We start from the raw sequence: 19,423 nt of genomic DNA, 5'->3' as shown, positions 1-19,423 counted from the left end.
CCTTTTGGCATCTGTGGGCCACAGTGGAAGAAGAGTTGTCTTGGGCCACCCATGAAATACAGTGTGACATGTAATCACAAAAAATCTGATAATGTTTTAACTAAATTTATGATTTTAATTTGGGCCACATTCATAGCCAGCCTGCGCTGCATGCAGCCCACGGGCCACAGGTTGGACACCTCTGGCTGAAGCATGGTCCTTTAGGGGTTTCAGTGAAAATCCTGAGGTGCTTAGATAGCCATTCTAACTCCCTGAGATTCAAACTCCAAATTCTGTCTCCCCGCTGTAGGCAGGAGTTGGCTCTTTTCTTTTTCTGCCTTCCAATGGTTGCTTACTGGCAGAACGTTTGGCGATTTTCTTCCACGTGCATAATTCAGGGGTCAGCCATGGATTTAGGGGGGTTATGCACAACTTTGGACCTCCTTGCTCTAGGCTCCCAACTTTCTGGAATTCTCCCGAAATATTTTCAACCAGTCTGCATCCCCAATGTAAGAGTGAGGCTTTCTGTTTAACTTCTAGCCACCCCCCACCATGCAGACGAGGGAGGGGCTGGGGCAGAATGCTGGAGAAATGTCGGTAGCACCCACTACGGTTCCATTCTTCCAAGGATTGAATCCCAACCCCTCTTGGCTGCCTACTCTTGGCTGTTCTTCAGTGTTTTTGTTTTGATATTTGACCCTGAAGTTATCATTGTCAGCTGAGGAAGGGTCGTTGCCACGCCAGCCCATCGGCACTGGAGCTGAGCTCACTTCCTTGACTCTCCTTCCACTGTCAAGGTATCAGTGCTTCCTAACATCATTCGCTTTCTGAGTCTTTCTCTCAGAAGTATAATGTCTACGCTTTTGTCGACACAGAAGTAATAAGATCTGTTCATCTTTGGGGTGACATTTCACCTAGTGTTATTTTGTATGTAGAGACATATTTTAAAATCTTTCACTTAGAAAAGGCGATGAACATTTGGAGCCTTGACTCAGTGCCTTAAAATTTTCAGCAAAATTTAAATAGTAAAATAAGCTTTGGAACTTGTTGAAATCGTTAAAATCGTGTGCCATACTAATCTGGCTGAAATGTGTTTTTGTTTTGTTTTTAGCTCAGGGAGGGTTTGCTTTTATTTTATTCATTCATTCATTCATGTATATATTCATTTGTTTATTTTATTATTGTTATTCTATTACAGTTTTCCCAATTTTTTCCCTTTACCCTCCTCCGCCCAGCCCACCCCCGACTCCCACAGTCAGTCCCCACACCGTCGTCCATGTCCGTGGGTCATTTTTACATGTTTTTTGACTAGTTTCTTCCCTTTCTTTCCACCATTCTCCCCCTCCCCCTTATCCTATAGCAGCTGTTAGTGTCTGAAATGTTTAAAAATGTATTACCTCTCAAGAAATTAATATTTCCCATGTATTATATTTTTTAAGCATGACTGCCCCAAAACCACGCTACATACGTATGTGGTAAAAATGTACCCATGATTCAGCGACAGGCAAACAGACACTGTTTTTTTGTTCAGAACTTGAAAGACTTTGGTCGGCAGCTGTACGGCCCTATTGGTGTTTAGGAGCATGCCTGTCTCCTCTGCCCCACACTTGTGAACGGGCACCTGGATTTAACCTAAGGAATGGTTGAGTCAGTAGTTTATGGTTTGTAGATATTTTCTTGGCAGGGGAAAGAGTCACAATCGCCACTGACTGCTGGTTTCATTGGCAGGTTTTTCGTTATCATCTTACTTGCTCTCACCACCATCCGGGTGCACCTTGTTCAGACGACGCACAGCGAACAGCTGTTCAACTACATGCAGGCTGTGATGAGTTACCTGGTGCCACCCATTGCCGCCGTCTTCATGCTTGCCGTATTTTGCAAGAGAGTCACTGAGCAGGTAGGTGGGGGTTGGCATGGTCACCCCAAGGCACAGTGTAAGGGCCTGCCTCCACATCGTAGCTGTCTTGGCCAGAGTTGCCCTGGGAGGGTCTCTGGTGCCTCAGGCGTTCACGCCACTGCGTCATTTGCTTTCTGAGAGACGATTTCCTCCTGGGAAGATTTGGGCCATGCTCCCACTTGGGCATATGTAGTAAAGGCAAGCTCTGCTTGGTTTTCCTCACTTTGCAACATAACCCACTTTCAACCATGCCAGGGACAAAGCAAAGCATGCGCGTGATCCTCCCTCACACACATCTGGCTGTAGGGAAACAGTCTTCTCCTGCCTCTGCTTGGATGTGTCGTGCCCAGAGATTCCACCACTCACAGAGGGATACACAGCCGTGGGCTCCTTCCACCTTCCCCACAGTGAGGGCCTTCTGCCCCAGCCATGCTTTAAATAAAGGTCCCAATGAGTGGTTCAATCGCTCTTTCATAAGACTTTGAACACACAATTGCCAAAGTAGTTTTATTTATTATTTGACTCATATTTTTATGTTTCCCTTAACAACACCGAGTGACTGGACCTTGTACAAGTTCGTGAGCACAGGGCCTGAAGTGCCCCTGATCTGGCCCCTTCCAACCTCTCAACCCTTGCCCTCTCCATGCACAGCCCCTGCCCACCCCCCTGCTGATCTGCAGGGCTGATAGCCTAACACTCTGTGCCTTCTGCGGCCTCCCTTTATTTGCGTAGACTGTTTGCTTTGCTGTGATTATCTCTTTTTCTTCTCCACCCCACTGACGCTTCCCCCAAGGCTCATCTCAAGTGTTCAGTCCTCTAGATCACGCTGCTAGTGCTCCCTGCTCTACCCACCTCTCCGGGACCCAGTTTACTACCTATAATGTGAGGAGAGAGTGGCTGGGCTCCATGGATGCCAGAGCCTCTTCTCTTCACTGTATCCTGGAAAGAGCACGGGCAAGGGGGGCAGGCAGTTGGGAGAATCTGCCCTCCACCGATGATACCAACCTTAAGATGTTGGGACCTATCACCAAGGAAAACTGGGGGTCCGGGCAATGGCTCTCCTGCTACCAGTGATCCATGGTTACAAGTACACTGTGGCTGCCATCTTCACCCGAGAGAACGTCCCCAGACCCTCTCCCCTACCCTGTTTCAGAGGGCATGCTCGTCTGGCTTCTGCTGCCCGCCCTTTTCTAGGTCTCTCCTTTCTACGTGTCTCCTTCAGTAAATGGTTCCTGTTGATCATCCAGCTGGCTTCTGGTTTGAGCTCTTTCTCCAAGATATTTGCCCAAATACTGGAACCTCTGTCTCCTCCGACATCCATCCCCCACTGGTTCAAGATGAAGTTCTCACTCTTCGAGAGTGTACAGCATAGTTGCAGGAGACAGATGATACCCAGCAAACAGGCAGAGGTTTCTGATAGTGATGTAGTGCTGATGGAAAGATGAAAAAGGGGCATGGAGGGTGGTGGGCTGAGGGGGTGGAGGACATTAGCCAGGGTGGTGGTAGACTCCTAAGAAAATGACCTTGAATCTGAACTCTGAAGGATGGGCTAAAAATATTAAGATCTATGGAGAGAACCATGCAGAGAGAAGAACAAGTGCAAAGGCCTAAGCCAAGGGCAAAGTAGGCAGTGTCCACATGGAGGAGAAGGTCACACACAGTGGCCAAAGTGGAATGACCAAGGGGAGAGTGGCAGAGCCAGGCGGGGTCACTAAAGAGCAGAATTTCAACTTGATTGTGATAGTGAACTGTGAGAAGCTATTGGAGAGTTTAAGCAGAGGCATGGCCTTCTCCGATACAGGCTTCGAAGAGATCTCTCTGGCTCCCGTGGGGACATTGGGAAAGCAGGAGGCCAAGGAGGGAAACAACTTGTGTGAGAGAAGGCGGCGGTCTGGGATTCAGGCACTGGCCATAGGGAAGGTGGGGGAGGCTGGATTGCAGATACTCTAGAGGTAGAGCCAGCTGGATTTGCTGCTGGGTTGGCGGCAGGGCGGGGTGGAAGGAAAAGGAGCAGGACCGATACCTGGGTGTGTAACCTGAGCAACCAGGGAGATGGAGGAGCCCCTGAGAGCAATGAGGAGGACCAGGGTCTTTTAGGGATACACGCCCATTCAAGACAACTGTTTATGATCTAACCTAAAAATATGTCCAGTGTTTCTGAAGTTCTCTGAGTAATGTAAGAGAGTGCAAGTTCCTCCAGGTCTTCGTTCAGCCCAGGAAGGAACCTCCACACTGGCGCTCACACAGCACTTCTGCGTGGTATTTGAAGCCCTTATTAGGACCAGGGTAACTTTAGAACTCAGCGAGGGAGGGGAGGCTGACAGTGGTTTGCCCCATCACCCACCTTCCTCTCAGATGACTCTCTCGGGGCTCCTCCTTCGGCAGGGTGCCTTCTGGGGGCTGATTGGTGGACTCCTGACTGGCTTCATTCGAATGGTGTCTGAGTTTGTGCAGGGACCCCAGACCTGCTCAGCAAACAGCAAGTGCCCTCCGATCATCTGTAGCGTGCATTACCTCTATTTCGCCACACTCCTCTTCTTACTCAGCCTCTTCACCATGCTGGGGATCTCCTTATTCACAGACCCCATTCCGGATAAACACGTAAGTGCTGCTGTCAGGGTGTTCCAGGGCCACCCAACAGTCCCAGTGGGCGGTGACTTCGCTCTGCTGGCTTTGGACGAAAGTGGCTGAATCCTGCCTTCATTTTGAAAGTGGGAGGGCCGGAGCCACGCGTAGGGATTGGATCAGATATAGGCAGATAGCACAGAAAGGACCTGCCTTAAAAACAAAACTAAATTAAAAACCTTTTCAACTGTCCTCTGCCAATCAGGCATTTACTTATAATAAGAAGTTTGGCTTTTAAAATACAAAATTTCCTTGGAAGTGTTAGGTTCCCTAACCCACGTATGAATTCATGTAATCAGGTCAGTCCCAGCTGCCACCACCCAGAGGGAATTAAGCCAACAGGAAGGGGGAGGGGACAGTTATTGGCAGGGGCCTGTGACCAGCATGGGGTGGGTGCCTCTCAGCCTCTCCTGGCTGGGTGCCTCTTCCCAGCAGGCAGTCATCAGTCACCCCAGTCAGAAAGCCTGGGCTCAGAGCAGTTAAGTCCCTTGTCTAAGGTACCAAAATTAGTAAATGACACATGTGTGCCCCAACCTGGCTCTGCTACATCGCCACCTGCAGCACGGCCAGCAGGCTCTGCAGGTCAGGGCCCTGGCCGAGCCAGAGAGCAGCAGGAAGGTCCTGGGTGTCCAAAGCTGCTGGAGGAGCTCAGAAGGGAGAAGATTTTGGAATACTTACCTGCCTCTCTCTTGCCTTTGCCTGGGGTATAGGTAAAAGTCATGAACTTGGAAGGCAGCTTCAGGGTCCCCAGCTCACCGTTGGGCATTCCCTCTGGCCCTACTCACTGCTAAGTGGTTCCCATGTGATTCCTTCCCTTCCTGCACACGGAGCCCAGCTGGAAGAGGGAGAGAGTCTATGGGTGGACAGTCGGGATAGTTAGGGGTGCAGGCCCACCACACCTCACCCTGTATCCATGACAGTGGGGGACTTCCCTGCTCTGGCACCGTGAGAAGTCGAGGACGATGGACTTAATTTCCTGTTGCTCAAGGCCTTAATCATTTAGATTGTGTTCTTTTCTACCCTTCTCTTACTCTCAACATTTTGGTTTTGTCTGCTGCTCGGACAATCAAGTACTTGTTGAGTGTTTCCCACCTGCCTAGTAGTGGCCAGGTGCTCGAGAGAACACAAAGTAGCTGCTGGCAGGGGCGGGGTGAGGAAGAGGAAAGTCAGCACCAATGTCCAGGCACCGGGCCAGGCCCGCTGCGCACCAAGGAGACGGGACAGCTGGCGAGCCCAGGCTGCCCCGATGCACCCCGGACCTCGCCCGCTGGGGCTGATGGTGTGGTTGGGGAGGCAAATGTGCACACACAGCATCATCAGGAAGCAGAGACTAGATCCAGTCTCTGTCGTGAACACAGAGAAGAGTGTTGGAAGTTTAGTTCCAACACTCTGAAGCCGACAGGTGGGCCTTGGCAGGTCTTGGAGTGGGGCCCCGCCCCACTCAGTCACATCCTGAGGGGGCACTGAGGTTCCTGTGTACCAGGCTAGTTTAATAATGGGTTAGAGTTCATTCCAGGATAGGTAGGCTTGGTGGAAATGTTCGCTTAGCTGTGCTTCTGCTCACCCCAACCCCTGTTGGGGGGAAAACAAAAGCAACAACAACTGGCTGGATTTTGTTACTTCCCACAGTTTCCATATATGTTTTCAGGAGGAGAACAAAACCACAGACCAGAGGGGAAGGGATGCTCCCCTTCTGCACCTACAAATGCCTTGTTGAGCTCGAGCAACTGAGCTCAGCCACGGGGCCAGGTTAACCAGGTAGACCAGGTAAAGCCTCTTTGGAGCTGAGTTAGCACTCTTCTCTGGCAGCCAGGAAAGAAATCAGCTCCTGAGTCTGCCCAGTCCCCTTCATCCAGTGAGAGGGCCTCCTCCACCGGAAGGAGTAGACCAGGGGTGACAGGTGGCTACCCCCAGCCAAAGGGCACAGGTTTCTGGACCCTCAGAACTGGAAGGAGCCCTGAGCGAGTTGCCTCCCAAGCCTTATCATACAGCTGAAGGACACGGAGACCTGGGCAGGTCGTGTCACCCTTTGCCAAGGCCACACGACCACACGGTAGCAGAGCCAAACCTGAAACCCAGGGTCGCCAAGTGCCAAGCTTTCCCCACCCCACACTCCCTCGGTCTCATGTTGGAGTCTAAGGACCAGATCCCTTTTCATTCCATCAGGACCCCAGTGCCCACCTGCCAGCCTTGCCACCAAGAGGTCTGTGTGACGGGGCCCTGAGTGGTCTCATGCCTCTTCTCTCCCCCAGCTCCACCGGCTCTGTTGGAGTTTACGGAATAGCCGAGAGGAAAGGGTAGATCTGGATGCAGAAGTACAAGAGAAGAGACACGCACTACGAACACAACCAGGTGAGGAGGAGGAGGAGCCAAAGCCCTGGGCTGGGTCCTGTCCTGTGGGGCAGGAGTGACCTACGCTGCCGCCCAGCACCCCCTGCNCAGGACCCCAGTGCCCACCTGCCAGCCTTGCCACCAAGAGGTCTGTGTGACGGGGCCCTGAGTGGTCTCATGCCTCTTCTCTCCCCCAGCTCCACCGGCTCTGTTGGAGTTTACGGAATAGCCGAGAGGAAAGGGTAGATCTGGATGCAGAAGTACAAGAGAAGAGACACGCACTACGAACACAGCCAGGTGAGGAGGAGGAGGAGCCAAAGCCCTGGGCTGGGTCCTGTCCTGTGGGGCAGGCGTGACCTGCGCTGCCGCCCAGCACCCCCTGCCCACCTGAAATATGGTTCCAGGCAGAGGCCCTGTCTTCCATCTTTCTTACCATACCTTCAAGGGTTTGCAGGGCTGTTGAGGCTGCGATGCCTCTCCACCATTCATGGGGAGTGATCTGGGCTGGGGAGACCCATGTGGGAGACATCAGCAGATGCTCTAGGCCACCCCTGAAGTGCAGGGGATGGGGGGAAAGAAGGGGACTGGCATGAAGCAAGGGGACAGTCCAGGCCATGAGGAGGAGCCAGCAAGGGGCAGAAGAACAGACGTGTTCAGTGACCTAGAAGCATTGTGGGGGCGGGTGGTCCACTGAGGCAAATGCTGATGGGTGAGGAAAGCTTCCTGAGAACTAGCCACTGGGTTTCGCTGCACAGATCGGGTGCCTGGACTGGAGCAACGTGGTGGAGCAGAGGGGAAGGGGGAGGGGAGGCTTACACAGGGATTCGAAAGGACAGAGTTTCTCGGAAGGGAGGCAGGCGGTGGTCTGTGAGGGCGGGAAGCAACCCCACCTAAGAAAGCACTGGGGGAAACAGGCCCAAGGACAACCCGATTTTGGTCCAACCAAGAAGAGCGAGGATGTTCCAGGCAGAGGCTCGGGCCCTGCGGACCTGGGGACCAGAGGAAGGGTTCAGCAGATTGGGTCAAAAAGAAGTCTTCAGGGCCACAGGGAGGGCGGCCTGGGCTACTGGAGCCCTGACGCACACAGGGATAAAGGCCTAAAGAGATTAGGCCTGAGTCTGGGGCAGAGAGTGGGGGCGGGGGGAGGCTGTAGTTTGGGGGAGGGGAAAAAGGGGCGAAGAAGCTGCATGAGGAGAAGGCAGTGTTCTAGGGCCTCCTCTCCGCTCTTGCCAGGGAAGTTTGGAGCCCAGAGGGGCCTGGGCTCCCTCCAGACCCTTGCAGAGGAGACGCGGGGTTGGGTGCGCTCCTTGGACCTCTGGGGGGCCAGTGCAGGTGGCGGGTGGCCTCTCTGAGCAAGGCTGCCTCACGCACCTGGAGCATACGGGCTCCCTGGGCGTGTCGCTTCTCCAACTGGGCAAACCGGTGCACAGGGTGCCCAGTGTGCCAGGTGCTTGTTCTTGGTGCACCTCTCAATTCTCTTCACCCCCAGTCCACTGTCATGGGTGGCTGATGATGACAGTGGCTAACATTTGTCACCCACTTGGGATGGCCAGGCACTGTCAGAATTCTCCTCATGTGTGAGAAGTTCAATGTTATTCTCACTTTAGAAATGGGGACGGGGAGGCACTTAACAGTTAAGTGACTTGCCCCGGGGTCCATAAGGTAACTAGTCAGTGGTGGAGCTGGGATTTGAACACAGGCAGTCTGATTCCAGAGTGTGTGCTCTTGGCCACTGGCCGACCCCACCTCCCATCACACTGCTCTTAGACTGACGTCAGACGATCCGTTGCCTTTCACATAAGCCATCTCTTTGGGCCGTAGCAGCTGCACACTGGTGTTATAACTCGGGCATCACAGAGCACGGGGCCGGAGTGTGCTGCTCAGGACTTCTCAGCACTGATAGCAGACGCTGCTGTCCATGACTTGGGGGCTCTCTGGCTACAGCCACCCTTCCCTTGTAACAAGGGCTCCTCCATCTCTGGCCATTGGGCCCCATCATTCCTGGCACCCCTTGAGCCTCACGATGCGGTTGGCGTGGAGGCTGCCCAAAGGAATAAGACACAGAGCATGTTACAGCACACGCTGCTGGGCGCCGGCTCTGACTGAAGCTCTCGTGTCTCATCACGAAGGAGGAAACCTTCCCCAGGCAGCGCTGGGTGCGGGGAGGGTGGGAGCTGCGCCGGCGCTGGCCGTGGTGCTGACCGCACCCGAGCAAGCCCCGAGGAGCAGCCAGTGGGCTGTACCGACAGGAGCGAAGCTGAAGCCTCAGAGTTGGGTGTTTACACAGATTTGGCCTAGAAAAATGAGTGGAAACTTTCCTATAATTCCCAGACTTTCCTCCTTTGCCTCCTGGAAAATGCTAGTGATCCCCCCTCAAGGGCCTGGAGAGCCTTACTTTGGGCCCAGCTGTAAGACATGCCTGCCTGGAGAAGACATTCCCTGAGACATTACCAAGGAGGGCAGTGTCTCTTTCAAGAAATCAGGAGATTCCTTCCGTCCTCTGGAGAGTAGTGACTGGGGAGGGGACTACCAGAGGGGCAGCCACTTGCCCCAGACCTGCGGAGCTGTGCTTGGCTGTGTGCCCGAGACAGAGAAGTGTGGGCATGCTGAAACAAACTTGGGGGAGCCCCCGACACTCTGCCACCCAGTTCAGGGATCTGGGCCCAGCCGAAGGCTCTGCCAATAGAAGGCAAGTATGGCCCCAGGCAGCCCTGCTCTGCCCCCCCCCCCACCCCGACACGCTCCCCTCGTCCCCTGTCCCACCTTCCCAGATGTCTGAGGACAGTGGCAGGCGTTCCGTAGCAGGGGCTAAGGACTGGCCTTCATATTAGAGCGAGGCTGTCAGTCTTCCTGCCGGACTCACCACTGAGATGTGACACCTGCTCTCTCCTCCGGGGTCCTGGTCTGCACCTCCTGACCCCCGCCTGTTCCCTCTGTTCCAGATGCATCCAAGGGGCCCCAGAGCTGCCTGTGGAAGGCCTTGGATGTGTTCTGTGGCCTGGAGCCAAAGCCGGGCCCCAAACTGGCTCCGGAAGGGGCAGCCACGGAGAAGGTAAAGAAGCATGGTGCCCTGTCTGAAGAGCCCGAGCTCGGTGACACGTGGGAAGGGGCGAAGTGCCATGACACACTGGAATCCCCGTTCTGGAGAAGAGTCACCAACGTCAGCGGGTTGCTCTTGATACTGGTCACAGTCCTGTGCCACGTCCTCTACCACTGAAGCCACTGGGGCCCGGGGCCGTCTGGGAAGAGCAGGAGACTGCTGCCTCTTCCAGACTCGCTGGCCTTTGCGGGGAGGAAGTGTTTCCTACCAGGAGACCCAGGGTGTGGGACCAAGGATCACACTAGTGAAAACCCTCCCTCATTGTTCCTCACCGAGTGCGGGCAGCTGCAGGGCAGGTGTGCGGAGGGGCAGAGTGAAGTCGTTCCGGTTGCGGAGACTATGCAAATGAGAACATCTGTTCCTTTACAGAATGAGTCATTTTCCCCAAATGACTCTACTGCATAAACACTGACTTTCACTTTAAATTGAATTTTGGCTTTTTATCTCTGATGTACCAGGGATTTTCACTTGTGTTTACTGTCACCATTTCTTTCACACCCAACCTTCGTTTGCTGTGTCCCCTCCTCCTTTTTCAATGTGTGCCCCTGCTGGCAGAGGTGCCCTGTAGGGTAAGTGCCACCCCCGTGCTGGGCTTCCTACCTGCAGGTGTTGTGCCCACCAACAGCCACACAGGCCAGCTGGAGTCAAATCCACCTGTGGACGAACATGGGCTCCTGCTGGTGAGGTGGGGGGCAAGGCCGTCTCTGCTTAGGGAACAGGCCCCGCCCCCTTAAGCACTGCCTGGCTGCTTCCCGGCCAGCCTTGCCAAGCCCCTCCCAGGCCCTCCCAGTCTGCAAGCTATTGGGATGTTATTGGGGGTTGGGTCCAAGGATCAGTTTCCCTTTCACTGTCAAACACAGGCTACTCCTGGGCAGTGTTTCTACAGGTCCCCTCCTAATTCTTTTCAGACCAAAATAAATTATTTGCATCTTTAGAAAAAGTTTTGAGTGCCTTGACGTAATTTGGGAAGACCCACCGGCATCCCAAAAATCACACTCGGAAGGCGCACTAACGTGCCCGTGGCTGGTTCCTCATCCCCGATTTAATCCTTTGGCTGGGATTGCTGAGTAGCTCTTATGTGCCAGATGCTGCAAGGAACAGCTGTGAACAGAGCACATGGCCCGTGGGGGAAAGAGAATGAAACACCAGCGGAGCTTAGGTTCCCAAAAACAGGCAAGGTCTGCAGGTCAGGCCCCTCCCCACCCAAGTGACTGCCAGCATTTGGACTGCTGTTTTCCTTCCTTCCTTGGCCTTCCTGGGCCAAGAACATTACCACATTCAAGCCACAGAACCACCCTTGTGGAAAGACGAATTAACCGCATTTCACAGGGGAGGAGACCGAGGCTCAGCAGGGGTCCTGATAAATACAGAGTGTGCCTGAGGCCTGAGCAGCCCTGTCTGACACCCAGCCGAGCTGACGTGGGGCCCTCCACACACGTGGGCACTGCAGGAGTGCCCAGCAGGGAACCCACCTGGCCTCGGGGGTCAGGGAGAGCCTCCTGTGACTGAAGAAAGAGGTCAGTCAGCTGGACAACAGATGGGACAACCCGTGGGAAGACACAAGGCAAGAGTTCCAGGCATGTTTGAGGCTGCCGAGACACAGCCTGTGCAGAGGAAAAAACAGATGAGAGGACAAGGTGGGCAGGGGCCTGACCTGAGGCTTTATGTGCTTTGGAATCCTAAGTCCCTGGGATTCCAAAGTCCTCCCTTTGGAGGAGAAGTGACAGGGTCAGAATTGCTGGCCGCTGCAGAAAGATGAAAAGGGGCCCAGGACACCCAGCAGAAGGCGGTTAGAGCAAGGGAGCAAGTTAGCAGCAGAAAACTGAATGAAGGGCACGGCATCCCTTCATGCCATGAAGCGTCCCTTAGAAGTAGCAGGACTTTGGTGACTAGACTTCTGGAGAGAGGCCAGGGGTGACTCTCTGGCCTGAGCACACGGCGAGGCCTACACCGATTCCGGAGACCAGCCACACTGGAAAAAGAGCAGGTGTGGGAAGGTCCAGCACTGTTTGGGACACGCTGAGTCAAACTCCCGTCTGCATCTATTAAGATGATCATATGGTTTCTGTCCTTTATTCGGTTTATGTTACATTGATTCATTTCCTGGGATAAATCCCAGTTGGTCATGGTGTGTAATGCTTTGTAAAAGAATTTGTCTGCATTTGATTTGCTAACATCTGGTTGAGTGTTGGGGTCTATATTCACAAAGGGTACTGGTCCGTAGTTTTCTTTTCCTATGACGTCTTTGGCTTGGACATCAGGTAGTATCAGCCTCACAGAATGAGTTGGGAAGTGTTTGGGGGAATACTTTGTGAAAGACTGGTAATTCTTGCCCGGGGACACTGAAGGGTAGATGTTAAGTTGGACAGAAGGATCCAGAACCCATGAGAGAGGCTGGGGCTGGAGACCCAGATCTAGAGGGAAGAAGGCAGCAGGCAGGCCCAGCTAAGAAGGGAACCTGGCAGAGGAGGCCCATGTCAGGCAGATGAGGCTGTCTGAGAGAGTGGGAGGGAGGCCTAGATGGCAGTGGAAGAAACAGCCCGGTCGTGGAGGGAAAGAGGGCTCCCGAGGAAACCGGGAGGCAGCGGCCCTGGGAAGGGACACCTGTGTCTGGGCCACTGCACACAGTGCGGGGCCTCCGCAGCAGGGAGGCAGAGCCCTCAGGTCCGAGCCCTTGGGTGAGGCAGTAGGGGTGGGACCAGCCTGCTGGGGGCTGAGGTGAGATGGGGACCTGAGGAACTGGAGCCCTGGAGCCCCGTTTTCCTAAAGGAAAAAATGTTTCCCCTTAATGGGACCCTTTTTTGAGAAAGAGGCTCAACCTGACCCCATCTGGGCCCAGCAGCTAGTCCTTTGCAGGACAAACACACTCTCTTGGAACTATTTAGGCTAACCCTCTAATTCTAGGGACACAGACCTGTCTGGGTTTCTTCTAGGAGAGTGAAGGCCACAGTCCCTGAAAGGACAGCCAGCCGGCGCTCGCTGGGGAATTCTGGGTCTGCTGATAACGTTTTCCCGAGGAGGAGGAGGCATGCCATGAGCCAGGGAGGTTCTGTCCCACAGGAAAAATGGCTGCTGGGTGGGGATGTAACAAGCAAGACATTGTTTGAAACACAGAGCCTCAAGAAGTTCATGGGCAAAGAGTAAGGCTCTAGCTCAGCCCAGACAAATGAGTCCAGCCCGAGTCCTACAGCTTCTCCAGCTGAGGTCAGAACTGGCTGGAGGTCAGTCATCCTGCCAGACTAGGCAGGGGTGCGGGGGGAAGGCTACGGGGTCCCTGTGTATACCTGGATCGCCCCTCTCCCTGGCTCTTCAGACTCCTCAGCCAATTTCTCCTTGGGGGAGGAGCAAGGCGGGTGAAGGCACAGGTGGAGGCAAACCAGACCCAGGCCAGGCTGAGAGCAGGTGGGGGGCAGCGGCCTCAAGCCTGCCTAGACCTTACTCAGGTGACTTCCTGCCTTTAGAGGAGAATGCGGCTGTTTGGAAGGAAGACTTTAAGGAGCATCCCTATCTGGATGGCTCATCCCCAGAAGGACCTCTTACAATTCACCCTCCTCCAGCAAGAGCACCCATGGGTGACACCTTTGACCTTCCTTTTTGCTACCCAGTGTGGGAAGGGAGCAGCCCCGGCTGAGCAGGGCTGTACCCAGGCACACCCCGAGGGCCGGGTCGCTCCAGCGTCTGGAGCTGCAGTGGTGCCTGGTCCAGCTGTTTCTCCTCCAGCCCAGTCCCTTCCCCTACCTCTTGTCTTTGGAAGGCTCAGGCCTGCCCTCTGCCTTCTGAGAGGACTCTGGGTCCCAGCAGGGAGCAGAGCTGCCTCCCATGGGCTCTGTGTTCAGCCCGTGCTGCCTCACCTGGCCACCTGTGACCTGGTCCTTCTGGGCGGGGTGTTTCCCCTTTGGCAGGAGACAGAGAGAAAAATGTGACCATGTTCCTTGAACATCAAGAGACGTGCAGACCCAAGAGAAAGAAATCCAGCCCATTTATTCAGGCATGGACCATACCAGGTCTGCCCTCGGAGGGCCTCAGGGTTTCCACTCAATGACTTTGATGGCCACCTGGGCCGCCCGCTGCACAGCCTCACTGGGGTCCATCTGCAGGGCACGGAAGATGGGCACTTGCGCCTGCAGGAACTTGCGGCCCTCTGGGGCCTCCGCCAGCATGGTGAGGGCCTTGATGGCGTTCAGGCGGGCCTTTATCAAGCTTGAGCTCAGCAGGTTCAGGAGTGGGCGGATGGCTTCTGCATCCAGGGCCGCATACTTTCCTGTGGGTTACCAACACCGGGCGTTCCCATGGGGGCCTCTGCCCTCCACCCCAGTGCTCATCTCACTTCTGGCTTGCACAGCCCTGGGGAGGCACCGCCTGCCACCAAGCTCCCTCCTTCACCCCCATGCAGGCCCTTGCACCTCCTCTGCCTCCAGCCCAGGTCAGACCCCATCAACTCTGCCCCCCCGCCACCTCCTAACTGGCTTCTCCGCTTCTACCCGGTACCCACTCCGAAAGCCAGGCCTCATGAGGCAACACGAGTGGGCTCTTAAAAATCGGTATCCAGTCATTTACTCATGTGGCAAACATGTCTTGAGTACCTACTGTGCACCAGGCACAAAAGACACAAAGTGCTTGCCTTCACAGCACTTGTAGTCTATGGGGGGCACAGACATTAATGTGGGAAGTAGACACCCCTCCTTAACCCCTCACTGCCTCATCCTATCCCCCACTCCACCTCACCTGCTAAAAGATGTGGCTGTCCCCCGTCCCCAACCTTCCTGCCCTGAGTACTCCTGTCTTTGCTACTGGAACCTGTCCAGCCCCACCTTTGCCCTGCTGACTCCCACTGTCCCTTGAGTCAACATCCATGGCCCCCTCACGGGAGGCTTTGCCCCTGTCCGGTACCCAGTACGAGTGGCACTTCTCCCCCATGTCATTCATCAGTCTGTCCCTCCGACTAAGTGCAGCACCAAGGCCGAGAGCTCTGGGTCCCCACCACCCAGCACAGCTCCGGGCTGCCAGCTCCAGAAAGGGCGGCCCAAGCACCCCAGGAGCCCTCTGGCCTCTAAGAGCTCCCACGGGAACCCTGGGTGGAGACTCCGCGCACTGAGGACGCCCCACCCGCACCCGTTGGCCCACATCCTCACTGCATAGTCAAAGTGGGGTGCGGACTCCAGGAAGGCGCCAACCTCCTTCCCTCTGGGGTGTCTCAGATTCCCCCACTGGAGTCAAGGGGGGAGTGGCTGGGAGGCCTCCATGCTGGGGTCTTTGCAGGGCGATGGTTGAGAATCAGAGGCCCAGCAGTCCTCTGAGGAACAAGAAGAAAGCCTGGAATGTGGGGCTGGTGCAGGCGAGGGCGGGCCACGGGGACGGTCGGACGGCCTTTGGAGGTCACCGTGGGGGGATGGCCTGCCCTGGCCTCCAGGTGGGAGAACCAGCCCTGGTCCCTTCTGCCAGCCCAGGGTTTAGTGATTGCGTACAGAAGCCTGAGTGGCTGGAAGTCCCAGGTTGAGGAGATAATCTCATACTCTGAGCACCACCCCCGGCTCCAGTTGAGAAAGTAATTTCAAACCAGAAATGCCATAGAAGCAAGGGGGCCACTGTTTGCTCAGGCCACAGGATAACTGAATCGCAAATGGCAAATTAATCAATGAGAGGCCTGGGACAGAGGCCCAGGGAGGAGCTGGGAGGGAAGGGTCAGTGATCCTGATGGGAGTGACCAAGTGACTGTGGCCAGGAAAAAGAGGGCGGGCGGAGCCCAGGACCCAAGCTTGAAAGGACTACAACAGCAGTCCAGATGTACTTCGGCAGGGCAGGGAGGGGGCGAGATGAGGCATTCTGGAAAGCTGGCCAGGGTGGCCAACGTGCTCGGAGGCTGCGGCGACCTGCTCCCCCCACACGTTAGCTCCAGTGCCCACACAGGGGATACCTCCCACCTGGATACCCAGCCCACCGGCTGCCTCACCTTCAGTGGTCACCGTGGCGTACATGAGGGCCCCAGCTGCATTGGCCTGCACTTTCTCCACCGGGTCTTTCAGCAGGTGCACCAGGATGGGGATGACGTCATACTGACACACCTGTTTCTTGCCCTCCAGAGGGATGCTAGGCCAGAGAGGGAACAGCTATGTGGCTTTGCTTGGGGGTAGGAAGGGAGCAGGCCCAGGACCCCCCGACAGGGAGACAGTACAGAAAAGGAGTTGTGGCGGGGCCATCCACGGTTGCCCAGGCCCACCGAGGCCCTGGGTCCCAGGGTCCAGGGGAGCATTGCTGTGAGGTTTGAGCCTCATTCTCACACCCAGAAAACCTGGGGGCATGGCCTGGAGCCACTGAAAGTGAAACCACCCAGGAGCCAGTGGGTGACGGAGCTTTGTCCTAAGGTCTCATGGGAAGAAGAAACCAGACATAAAACAGGGAAAGTCTCCATAAGAGTCCCAGTGGCCAGGATTGACTGAGGCACACACACAGCAGCCACCTTCGAGCGAGATGACATTTTTGGTCACTGTTCATCCTGGCATTGTATGAAGCTGTGAAAGTGGTGGACTTTCAAAGGTCTCCCCAACGTGTGGTGGGGCCAACACTGCCCCCCAAAAGAGAATGGTTTCTTGAACCCGGAAACATGGGCCCTACAAGAGAGTCACAGTGCACATCCCTCCCGCAGCGAAAGACCCTGAGCTGCTTAGTTAAACCAGCCTTCCTCAAACTTTGCTGTCCACAGGGCTTTTGTGCTGGCAACACCCTTAATAACACCTTAAAAGACCCAGATGCCCTGTGTCCCAGTTGGGGAAACAGAGGTTGGCCAGCCACTGGCTGACACTGTGAGGCCACCGAGCTGTCGGACCTGCTAAGGCAAAAACAGGTTTTCTTGCCTCAGCGCCCTTGGCACCCTGGACTCTGGCTGGGGCGGCGGGGGCAGGGCTTTGGGGGGACGCTGCCCCGCATACTGTGAGATGTGGAGCAGCATCCCGGGCCTCTATCCACTCTAGGCCAGGTGCTGCATGTCTCCGGGGTGAGGGCAGTGGGGCGGCAAAGCCCCCCCACTGTCACCCCTGAACCTGCTGCGAGGCCAGGGGCAGCTCGGTGGTTACCTTCCTTAGGCCTCAGTGCCCGGCCCGGGGCTGACCACTCCCGCCCTCCCTGCTCCGTCTGCACGGCCGGGCCTCACCTGACCGCAGTGAGTGTGGAGGCAGCTCTGGTGCGGATGTTGTCGTTGTTACTGAGCAGCATCTCCTTCAGGAAGGGCACCGCACGGCTGGCCAGAGCCTCACTGGCATCCTCCAGCAGGCAGGCCGCCAGCGTGTCCAGGAGGATCTCCTGGACATTTTCCTGCTCTGTGTGCAACTGCCACACCAGGGAGGGGATCAGGCCGCTGTTGACAATGCCCAGGGCCCCTGTGGGAAAGGAAATGGCACTGACTGTGGGCTTCCACGCACCCCACCCCATGCTGGGTGTCACGCAGGGGCAGGCGGGGAGACTCCCACAGAGTCCTGCAGGAGGCTGGACAAGACAACTTGCAAATGCCCCCACCGCCAGGCAGGGGGACTGGGCAGCCACAGGAGGCCGTGGATAACACGTGGGGATGGATGGGTAACCACCAGAGGACCCGGGAAGGTGCCAGCCTGTGGTAGCCTGTGACTTGGGGGCATCAGCCCAAAAGAGGTGCTCAGCAGCTATCTCTTAGAGAGCACAGCCGCTCACCGCTGGGGAACCCAGGCCCACAAGGAGACCCCGGCCCTTCCACGCCCTGCACCACAGGGAAGCATTGGGTGGGGGACCAGCCAAGCTCCTCCTTCCCACCTGCAACGTCTCCAACCTGCTCCAGGCCCTAGACCAGTCTGGCTGGCCCTGGGAGATAGGTGGAAGAGCTTGAAGTGGAGTCTGAGGGGGAAGATTCAGAGTGAACAGGCCAGCATCTTATCCACCAAAGAGCTGTGTCCCCAAACAGAGGTGAAAGGAAACCCATAGATTCTGGTCAAGGGGTCTTGAAGGAGCCTGGTGCCCCCAGGGCAGGGCTCTCCAAAGCATGGCTAGGGTGCCGGGGCTGGGAGGAGCACAGCGAGGCGAGCCTCCCTCGTGCAGGGACTCCACCTCGCTCCTTCCAGCCTCAGTCCCTCTGCGGGGGGATGTCGGTGAGTGTCTGCCAGGAGGAGAACCCAGAACTGTCCCAGGTGGCCCCCCTCGGGGCCCAGTTCCTGAGTGGGCAGAGCAGCACTCACGGGGAAGTGAGCTGGGCTCTGCCAGGGAGGGCGGCCCTCACTACTGCCCTGAAGCCCACCCTGTCCCCTGCCTGCCCATCAGCTCACACCACGGGCCCACGGAGAAGCCACCTATGGGGGAGAAGCCACCCCACAGAGGTGGCCCCTGGTAAACACCTTCCTCTTCCGCCCTCCCCAGATAAACCCTCTAATTTACTCTAGAGAGACGAATAAACAGGTTAATTAGCCTAAAGGTCTCTGAGTGCCAATTAACACCAGGGATTTCCTCTTTGAAGACATCACCCCTGTCTTTCTACATCACTCTCAAAGGACATCAAATGGCAGCCCCCAGGGCGAGAGGGGCAAAGCGAGAGGGACGCAGAGGCCAGGCAGCAGGCCAGGGGGTCCAGGGGCTCCCAGTCGCCCTGGCCAGCTTCTCGCTGGGCCGATGGAGCAGCTCGTTGCTCTCAGTCCACTGACAACAGGAAAGGCAGTCTCCTATTGCTCAAGAGTACTACTGATTTTTTTTAAAGATAAAATACACATAGATTTCAAAAAAGAAAAGAAAAGAAAGAAGGCTGGACTCCTTAATGTACCCAGCAAATTAACCTCTCTGAGCCTGGCTTTCTCATTACTGAAACGAGCCTACCTCGTAGGGCGCTGTGTAGTGCCAATGGGGTAGTGGTGGGAACGTGCTCTGTGTAAGGGACTGTCACTCTATGCCCTGGACATCTGGGCCTAGCACGGCAAGGGTCTCCAAATTCCACCAACACTGAGTCCCGGCCAGAAGCAAGAGTCGGTGGGATGGGGACGAAGGGTAAAAAGTGGAATAGCAAGACAAGAGTCATATGGTCCCCGCCCTGCAGGAGTGCCTGTCAATGGTCCCCACGAGCCATTGCACACCGGACCCTCACCCCCCGACAGCCCTCCCTTCCAGACGGACCTCTGACAGGTGCACACCTGGGCCTCCTGCCCCTGCTCTGCTTCCCCGTGCTCCCTACCTGCCCCAGGCTTGGGTCCCTCTCAGCCACAACCTAGATGGCACCTCCCCAGCTCACAGTGGGAAGGTGACAATTTCCCTTTCCAAGAAGGGTTTTGCTGGCTGATAGAGGGAGAGGGTTCCTAGTGGAGGGCAGCTGAGCAAAGGCCTGGAGGTGAGGAATTTGTGCATCATCCAATCTGGGCTTAACTGTGGCTCCCTTTGCCCCGGGGTCTGACCTTCCAGGAACAGCCCATGGAGAACCCCGGCTGCGGGAGCCACAGGCTGGGGCAGGGTGAGAGGCCGCCAGCAGGGAGGGGGTCGAAGTCAGAAAG

General features: G+C 55.8%; 2 protein-coding genes and 1 long non-coding RNA gene across 3 annotated transcripts in view; 2 read left to right on the top strand and 1 right to left on the bottom strand.

The window, feature by feature from the left end:
* Positions 1-6,912, top strand: part of LOC119001874 (sodium/glucose cotransporter 1-like) — a 49,321-nt gene extending 42,409 nt beyond the window's left edge. Inside the window, exons 12-14 of the mRNA XM_037067438.1 lie at positions 1,708-1,876; positions 4,262-4,477; positions 6,754-6,912. Coding sequence (XP_036923333.1) covers positions 1,708-1,876; positions 4,262-4,477; positions 6,754-6,912 — 544 coding nt within the window. The remainder of the gene's footprint in view (positions 1-1,707; positions 1,877-4,261; positions 4,478-6,753) is intronic.
* Positions 6,913-6,965: 53 nt separating this feature from the next.
* LOC119001846 (uncharacterized) lies at positions 6,966-10,909 on the top strand. The gene is made up of 2 exons (XR_005069644.1): positions 6,966-7,129; positions 9,775-10,909. It is a non-coding gene; the product is annotated as an uncharacterized LOC119001846 (long non-coding RNA).
* A 2,984-nt stretch (positions 10,910-13,893) lies between these two features.
* The window catches only part of RSPH14 (radial spoke head 14 homolog), a 79,126-nt gene continuing 73,596 nt past the window's right edge, over positions 13,894-19,423 (bottom strand). The window contains exons 5-7 of the mRNA XM_037067350.1: positions 17,080-17,305; positions 15,883-16,019; positions 13,894-14,193 (exon numbers count right to left, since the gene is read on the bottom strand). Coding sequence (XP_036923245.1) covers positions 13,955-14,193; positions 15,883-16,019; positions 17,080-17,305 — 602 coding nt within the window. The 3' untranslated portion in view covers positions 13,894-13,954. The remainder of the gene's footprint in view (positions 14,194-15,882; positions 16,020-17,079; positions 17,306-19,423) is intronic.

The sequence above is a fragment of the Sturnira hondurensis genome, unplaced genomic scaffold, assembly GCF_014824575.4.
Source record: "Sturnira hondurensis isolate 20B ecotype Veracruz unplaced genomic scaffold, ASM1482457v3 Scaffold0017254, whole genome shotgun sequence".
Classification (NCBI taxonomy): Eukaryota; Metazoa; Chordata; class Mammalia; order Chiroptera; family Phyllostomidae; genus Sturnira; species Sturnira hondurensis.
Note: the sequence above shows the minus strand (reverse complement) of the source record. Positions and strands in the feature narration are given on the sequence as shown.